Source organism: Mauremys mutica, chromosome 8, assembly GCF_020497125.1.
Source record: "Mauremys mutica isolate MM-2020 ecotype Southern chromosome 8, ASM2049712v1, whole genome shotgun sequence".
Lineage (NCBI taxonomy): Eukaryota > Metazoa > Chordata > Testudines > Geoemydidae > Mauremys > Mauremys mutica.
In genome coordinates, this window is record NC_059079.1 from 87,993,404 (window position 1) to 88,002,428 (window position 9,025).

Sequence of the window (9,025 nt, forward strand, 5' to 3'; positions counted from 1 at the left end):
TTTATGCAGCAGCCACATTTTTAGTTTGGGGTGTGATTTTCAGTGGTACTGAGCACCCATGACTCAAACTAATTTCACTTTGATGTTCTGACAGTCCAGCTCTTGGAATACAAAGTGTGGAAGGTAGTCCTGCTGCCAACAGACTCTCTGAAGAGGTCCTACCCTGTTCCAACACCATCAACCTGCCACTCCCAAGTGACCCTATCTGTTACTGCAGCTCTTGCGTTAAAAGTCATGATAAAGGCGTAAATGTCAACATGTGCAATCACATTACATTTCCCTAAACTTACTGTTCCATGGAAAGGAGTTTTAAAGAACAACATTTGGCCCAATCATACAGCCCTTATGGGATTTTTGCCTGAATAAGAACTGCAGGATCAGGCTCTTAAAGATGAGTTAATGGATGCAGTACAAACTAGCAGAAACAGTGTGATAATGGTTATCCCTCACTTCCTACAGACCTACAAGCTGTCAACTTTTAGTATTGCCGTGTTGGATGCCTTCTACCAGAGTCTCATCTGCTTCTTTGTCCCTTATTTGGTAAGTACGTAGAGGATTTAAACACTACACCTCTACCCCGATATAATGCGACCCGATATAACACAAATTTGGATATAACACAGTAAAGCAGTGCTCCCGGGGTGGGGGGGAGACTGCGCACTCTGGTGGATCAAAGCAAGTTCAATATAACGCAGTTTCATCTATAATGCGGTAAGATTTTTTGGCTCCCGAGGACAGCGTTATATTGACGTAGAGGTGTACTTCTTTAAAGAAGTAAAAAAAACAAACCCAAAACACCAGTGTTTTCTTAAACCTTGACTAGTCAGAATGCATATCTGATTTTTGTCTATTTTCTAGACGTACAAAGACTCTGACATTGATGTCTTCACATTTGGAACCCCCATCAATACCATCTCTCTCTTCACAATTCTCTTGCACCAAGCTCTAGAAATGAAAACTTGGGTATGTCTGTAAATGTGATGTGTACAGATGACAATTTTAGGTTTTGTGTGTTTAAATATGATTATATGATAGTGTAGATAGGGCCTATAGAAAGCCATGGAATTGTCTTTGAGTCATTTTTTAACTCTGGATCACACAAAGGAAATAAGTTTCTTTATATGCAGCAAGGTATCATCAGTGAGCCAACAAAAATGGATGATTTGCCTAGATTAATTGCCTCCCTGGAATACCTTTGATTATTCATACAAGGTCTTTGGGACAGAACAACGCAGAATTCTTGCAGAATAAGAATAGGAGGCTTTATTCCATGCTCTTAGAGATAGTCTTTGTTACTTGCAAATTATTGTCCTTTGAATGAGTTATGTGGAGAAGGGCATGTTTTATTCTGTAATATATATGTATTGCATTATGTAATAGTTCTCAATAACATGATCTGTACAGGTATGTTCCTTTTAATATCCTTATATGTTCCCCTGTCCTAAAACTAAAGTTATGGGATCTAGCATCAGTGTTTGGTGCCATTAATGTGTTCTCTGCTTCTGTTCGTAGACATGCTTCCATTGGATCACAATGATTGGAAGTGTTCTGCTTTACTTCACCTTCTCAACTATCTACAATGCTGTCTGCGTTGTTTGCAATGAACCCACAAGCCCCTACTGGCTTATGGAGGATCAGCTGTCAGATCCTAGCTTTTATTTAGTGTGCTTCATTACACCACTCATAGCACTTTTACCAAGGTGTGAACATTTGATTTTTTTTTCCTTCCTAATGTTGGGATTTGAGGGCATTAGGGTAAAATAATAATAATGATGATGAAAATGATGCCTTGTATAGATAAAAACAATATTGTCCTTAGATGTCTCAGAGTCATGTTTGGTCCAACGTGGAGACCTGGCTTCTATTCTCAGTTCAGCCGTTGGCTCATACAGTGATTTAATCTTTGACAAGTCACTTGTGCCTCCTTTTGCTCATCTATAAAATGGACATGGTCATGCTTCTGTGAAGTGCTTTGCGATTTTACAAGTGAAAAGCTGCTATAAAAGTGTTCAGTATTATGGGTACAGCAATATTCATTGTACCACTGTTCAGTAAAGGGTAGGTATAAGTTTTGAATTGTCCCCAAATGCAGTAAAATCTTGAAAAATATCTACTTCTATCATGTCACTATATTATACTACATCTTTAAATAATTAACATCTTAAAATTTGGCAATGCGTTACTGCGGATCATTAATAATATCTTCTTTATATATAAACATCTCCGTACAGCCAAAATCTTAGTTTACTATTGTAATGCTTTGGGGGTTCACTCAGACCAAAAAGGGCTTCTCTCACCACCTGCCTTGGAACCCTGATTGCCTCTGTGCTGTGCAGCTTTGACTCAGAGCCCTGACACCAGCAGCATGCTCACAGCACAATGGTCTCACCCTGGTTTCTTACTCACACTAAGTTATCAGCGTTCTCCAACTAGTTTAGTAGGAGGACCCATCTTTTGTAGATACAGTGAATTGGCTTCTTTGTTCTCCCAGGAGATGGATGACTCAAATATCTCTTTGCTCCCACATGTATTACCCCAAAGTCCATTGTCTCTGTTTCAAGAGCCAAGAAGGCTTCCTGAGGGGTACAGACTTCATCTGTGGTTGTGATCATTAAGTGGTCTTTTCCCCTGCTTGATGACTTTGTTTACCTTATATGTAAATGTACCTGCATTGTCCTCTGCCTGTGATCAAACTGGTCAGACAAGGAAAAAAAGGGGGGAAACGGTTTTGCCTCCTATGTCTGTTTACAGATTACAAAACAATATCAGAAGGCATGCATAATTTCACATACAACTCTGTTACATACATTTCATGGTGATATTAATGACCAGCATGGTGGTTGTTTTCAAATGACTTATTACATGACACTTGTTAAATGAATATCACGTCAATGATGTGTTGAGGGCACTGAGTGTGTCAGACCTATTGTGAGTTACAGTATAGTGTGCCCTCTGCCAGCAGGTATGGAGGGGCTCGCAGGGTCACAACTATATGCCAAATAATGGATGTATTGGAAAATATTCAGTGATAATGCAATTGTTTTAATAGGTGACAGGCTAAAAATATATACTTTCATTTCCTTATGTGTGTTGTTGTTAACACCTTAGGTTATTAGAACTAAAATAGTTTATAAAAACAAATCTCCTATTCCCAAATTATGCTGCTAATTTATTTTTTGCACTACATTCAATTTGGACAATGAAATAAGACTAGTTTGTTTCACTTTTTGTTTCTAGTCAGTTTCACGTTTATGGTTGTCGTGAACTGTAAATACTAGTTATGAAAACAGTTCCTTTAATGTTGTATTCTGTAAGATCGCTTTTCAAGCACATTATAAAATATGGGCCTAAATGATCAGAAAGGTGACCATTTAAGACTAGATAACATTTTTTCCTCAAATAATACCTGTCCAATGAGTACTATTTTTCCATGTGTTTTTAGATTTACTTCTGTTTATGTGCTGTGCTATATAAGGTAAAGATGAAGTGCCTCATATTTCAATGCAGGCCCACATCTTTGGGGTGCAGCATCTTTTAATGTCTGTTTTGTTCCTATATGATGGTTGGGGTCCTATCAGCCCATATTCCTGTTGTCATTTTTGACCCTGAGCTTTCTGACCCTGAGCTAGATCAAACACATTGTTAAGAATTCATGTCTCTATCTTGGGGATTCAGCAAGGTTGAGATCATTGCTGCCTCAGCAGGATACTGAGCTTAAGGATTTGTGTTCTTGTGTCATTGCTGTTCCCTCTTGCAGGCACCCCAGAATATTGTCTTTAGGAGTCTCTGTTCACACAAAATTCAGCTTGAAGTTCCCCCCCAGAACTCCATTATATCAAAAACACTGCTTCCTGTGATGTACAACCTCACACTCAAATTAAGTTTTCTGTGACTTTCTTCCTCTTGGCATGCTGATTGATCCTTATCTCCCCTGTTTCCCACCTGGATTTTACAACTTTCAGAGTCCTGACTATCTCTAGGAGGTAGGATTAAAATCCTAGAGCCTCAATTCCTCCTCGTGGCCACAACTTCTTGTATTTATTGATTCTATAAGTTGGAGTTGCTAAGACGTTTAGTGTTCGGTGAAGGACGTGCCCATTTGCCCTTGCTTGTGTGCAGGGTTTTTGTAGTAGCTCTGCATGGTAGTTCTACCCATGCACACGACCAAAAAAAACTGACTATGCTTTCCTGTTATGTATAGAATACGAATCTCGCTGCTTGTGAGCTCCCAGTTTCATGCAACTTTGCTCAACTTTCAGGCACTGCCAGGGAGCTGGAAGAAGAATGGGTGCAGTAGAGGCAGCATAAAAGCAAGGAATCTCTGCCTGACTGGCCCTAGCCTCTTCAATTTTCCAACAGTCCACAAATTCTTGGGACAGAATCCCCTGATCATTGTACTGGGAGGGTGAAAATCCCTGTGCCCTTCACCTTTTCCTATCTCCCTGTCCCACTTCTGCCTCCACACACCACCTGATCTCAGTGTGAGGGGAACTTCAGAGTTAAGATCCCTTCCTGCGTGGGAGAGAGGGGAACTGGGTCCTTTCTTAACACAGTTTCAAACAGCACTCCCTCTTAATTGGTTTAGGATATATATTGGCCAGCCGTGTGGACAAAGGCCAAATCATGCTCCAAACCCTTCTCAGAAACTGTCCTTACGGTGAGGCTTTGGTTTTCAAATATGTCCTGGTAGTGTAGAGACAGGCACTATCTCTCTAGGGAGGCCAACTGTTTTGCTGGTTCCTGAGCTACCCACAAGCTGGGATTGTTTTTACTTCCAAGACTCTCATGAGATGTTAAACTAAGATCCTTTCTGCCCAACCCCTCTCTGAATATGGGAAAATATAACCCCAGTGTCCTGACTGATAGTGCTTCTTTCAGTGAAACCAGATCTGTGTCTGACCTTCCTTGCCCTATGCAGTGACTACACAACCTGTAATATCGTAATTTATATAGCATCATAAGTGTAAACGACTCTGTACAATAGGATGACTGTGTGTATTTAAGTGCCTCCATTAGAAACATTACACCTCTCTGCCAGAAGAACAGTGGAAGCTGAAAGAACAGTGGAAGCTGAAAGAACAGAGTTAGATTTTTGTCATGTTGTGGTAAATTACTGGTGAAGCCCATTATTAATGCAGTACTCTTCTGTAACTTTCACCAGGTATCTTGTGTTGGCTGTGCGAGGAACCTTCAGAGCATCTCCGATTCTGAAAGCTCAGCAGCTGGATAAGCTTCCTAAAGAGCAACGAGACCTGGAAATCCAGAGGTGGAGGTCAGGAAAACAAGCCACCCCAAGCACACCTATGGCATCACCCAGCGATGAGGTTGACCAAACCAACAGCAATTTACATGTGTCACAGTTTCAGGGCCAAGCAGCATTTACACCCCACGGGAATAACGATACCCAGGGACTCTCCACTCCTGAAATGAATCACCTAAGGGACTGGATACTAAATGGAGAAGGTAATTCTTCCACCAGGAGGTGGGCAGGGGAAGAAACTACTGCTGCCAACTCCTTAGCAAGACCCTGCCCTGGGCGAGATCTACTTGAACCCACTAGAATAGCATCTCCTGGGCCGTTCACTAGCCATCTGACAAGTGATAATGCTGAAGAGCTTACCCCTGGAAGCCATCGGAGGTCTGTGAGCGCAGTGACACTGTAAAAGATTGGGGGGGAGGAGGGAGTGTTTGAACTTGTCATGTGACTGCTTTTCTGGACATATTGTGCTGCTGCTGTGCGGCCCACATGCAGAGGGAATACAGAACGGGGAGATAATGTTTGTATTTATATTCAACTGTGAAGCTTTCTAGACAGACAGAGACACGAATTTACAAACCTGCTGGAACAGTGCAATATAATCACGAATACTTACATAGCCCATGTTCATGTGTCTTTTTGGGGAGGTGGGAGTCACTAGCTGGTTGGTTTTGATTAACTAGGGCAATATGACATGAGCATCGGTTAGTCACTGTGAAATGCACAATATGGATGAAAACCAAAGATGTTGCTCACCAAGGAACATTTTCACTTCACAATAATGGTGGTTGAATCCTTGTGTGTTGATTAAATGGTAACTACAGTAAGAGGGAACCGTCCTCTAGGCCTTGCCTTAAAGCGGAAAATCCTATTCCAGCTCCTTTCAAGTTTGGTTGCTTTTTCAAGGGGCACCTGCAACTTAAAAATCACACACTGTGTAATCTCCTACTGTTACAAGTGATACCTAAGGTAACTGTAACAGAAAGAAATTAGAAAAATGGTATTTTTTCAGTTTGTATGCTTTATGCATGTAACAATACTGTATGTATAATCAGTTTCACTGTTTCCCTTCGATAGTCACTTTCACCCTTTTTGTCTGGGTTGATCTTCTACACAGCAGTTGAGGGCAGTGAAGAAAAGATTTTAATAAACAGAAAAATGTGCATATAAAATCACAAAAAAACCAAACAAAAACACCTTGCTGGAGAACTTCAGGGAAGGTATAGGACTTGTACTTTTGAAAACTACCTAATTTAAACCAAAAAGTGAAATAGAAATATATTAACCCTGGCCGAATTTCAATTCAACCTAACTAGAATTCTCCTAGCTTTTTCATTTGCCCTATACTATTATAAAGTGTTGCTGTGTTCTGTCAGACACATATCATGTTCTACCCCAGAGCTGGATGCATTCAATAATAGATGTGGACATCCCTACATGTTTATCAATATTCTTGGGATCGTTTTGTGATGAAAGGTGCTGAAGAGATGGAAAATATTTTAATAGTGAACTATACAAATCTATACCAGATCTGAGAGTCAGGCAAGTAAATTACTTTGAATGTCAGATATACAACATATAAAGGCTGCTAATCACATTATAATTGCAGTAGCAAATGGTGACTAAAATGAAGTGTGTGTCTTCAAGACTTTTAAAAAATACATCTCTAGATCTTTTTCAATACCTCAAAGTAATAAGAAATAAGAATAAGCATAAATGACTCCAACATTACTAGCTGTTGCAATGCAGTGAATGATGTGTCTATTGTTTCTCATAGAAATACTGACTTATTAGCGCTGTCAGGTTGCAAGATGTCACAGGAAAAACTTCACAACATGGGGCTTAAACTGAACCCAATCATGCACTAAACCTATCTTGCCTGGCACTTGTGACTCAGCCACTGACTCTCTATTTTAGAAATATGTTTAGCCTTTATATATATATAAAATATTATTTTAGCTAATTTATTATGACACATCACAATGTGTGACCCCTTTTTAATAACCCATTTAGCAAACACTCATTTGGCTTTCAGTGTATTCTGAGGACTACTGTAATTAATATCTTCAAGTTGTGGTTATTTTAAAACAAGTCAGGCATGACTGAATATCATACCTAGCACTTAGATTTGTACTAGAACTGTAGTTCATTTATAACTGTAACCAATACAGTATTGTCTGCTCTGATGGAAGTAGAAGGCCATTTAGAAAGAGATTTTTTGTATGTAATGTATGAATGAAGGGAATTAGGTATAGCTGAGGTTATTGTTAATGGGATGTGAAATTGCTCAGTGGCCTGCTCACTGGGTAAGAATGAATCCTTCGGTGACTATATTTGATATCAAGTCTTTTCCACTCCCAGCAGTGGTTTCATGTGATCTAGACCATTTTCTCTGAACTTGGGGAAATGAGGTGCCATTCACCAGTTTTTTTTCCTCATGTATTTTATGATGACAAAATGTGGAATATTTCCACTGTAATAAAATTAATACATTTATGACTCAGAGTGTTATTCATGATGAGCCTTACCTGACAGCGGGAAAAGGGTAATAATATCAAGCTCTTTTATATAACATTTTTAATCAGCAGATTTCAAAGTGTTTTAGTAAGGAGGTTGGCATCATTATCCCCATTTTATAGATGGGGAAACTGAGGAACGGAGAGGCAGTGACTTGCCCAAGGTCACCCAGCAGCCAGTGGCCAAGACGAGGTCTCCTGAGTCCTAGTCTAGTGCTTTATCCACCAGGTCACACTGGCAACTTGTTAAGGGCAAAATAATGGATACCTTGTAGGTCTGTGTGGGTGTATGGAGAGGGTGCAGAGGGCAGCCAAGTCCAGTTGAAGCAAACCTGGGGACAGCTGTGGAGTCTCTTAATTGAGTCCCCTGTCTACAAGCCTCAAGAATCAATATGTGATTTTTCTTCTCACCACACCACCTGAAAAATTGCTGTGCCATACAGGCTGCCCTCCCAGCTGGGAAGCCAAGAGAATTAGGAGGGAATGTCTCCAGAACTGGTTTGAGGATGCAGTGCAGGGAATAGCAACTCTCTGTTAAACAGGAAGAGGGAGGATTCCCTGCCATGTGCTCACCTGTCTGAATGTATCCAGAAGTTCCATGATGCTTAGGACCACCTATTATACAGAGTGAGAGAGACACTGTGCCTGCCCAAGGAACTTAAAAGCAGAAGAATTTACTCCACGAATGCGTAGACAGGTGTAAGTGTGCCTTTTAATCTGCTTGTCAACAAGCTACCTGCTAGCGCCATCAAGTGGTAGTTGATTACAATAAATGGCCCAATTTACATCTCTATCTGTGGAATCGACTGTGGTCTTCAGTACCAGAAAGCTCTGCAGCATCAGAACAGTGTAAACCACCCACCCATTTGGGGGTGGAGGCAGAGTGAACTGATGTAGCCCACAAAATGCTAGGGACCAGGCAAGAGCAGGCCTCAGAAGCCTAGCAGGATACTAGCTGGAGAGTAAAGCAGTGCTTTGGCAGCTCTCAACTTGGGGCGAGAATGATGGCAATACTGTTACCTATCCTGCCTTAGGCTCAGAGCCGAATCAAGCCCAAAGTGGATTTATTTCCCCTGGGGCTGTATTGTTTGCTTGACAGAGGTTGCTCATTTTCATGAATCTAAATGCACCGTGGCTTATTTAAATGAGTCCTTTTCAGGACACACTCCATCAGTTATAGTGTGAACGGTCGAAAAGCAGAGTGGGTCTCTAGCATTTTCATTTGCCTGCTGCTGCTATCAACTTCATTGTT

The 9,025-nt window shown here is 40.7% G+C and overlaps 1 protein-coding gene across 1 annotated transcript in view; it reads left to right on the plus strand.

Annotated features, from left to right (window-relative positions):
• ATP10B (ATPase phospholipid transporting 10B (putative)) overlaps nt 1–7,709 on the plus strand; it is a 235,171-nt gene extending 227,462 nt beyond the window's left edge. Inside the window, exons 20-23 of the mRNA XM_045028481.1 lie at nt 460–540; nt 859–963; nt 1,513–1,700; nt 5,162–7,709. Coding sequence (XP_044884416.1) covers nt 460–540; nt 859–963; nt 1,513–1,700; nt 5,162–5,663 — 876 coding nt within the window. The 3' untranslated portion in view covers nt 5,664–7,709. The remainder of the gene's footprint in view (nt 1–459; nt 541–858; nt 964–1,512; nt 1,701–5,161) is intronic.
• The last annotated feature ends 1,316 nt before the right edge of the window (nt 7,710–9,025 follow it).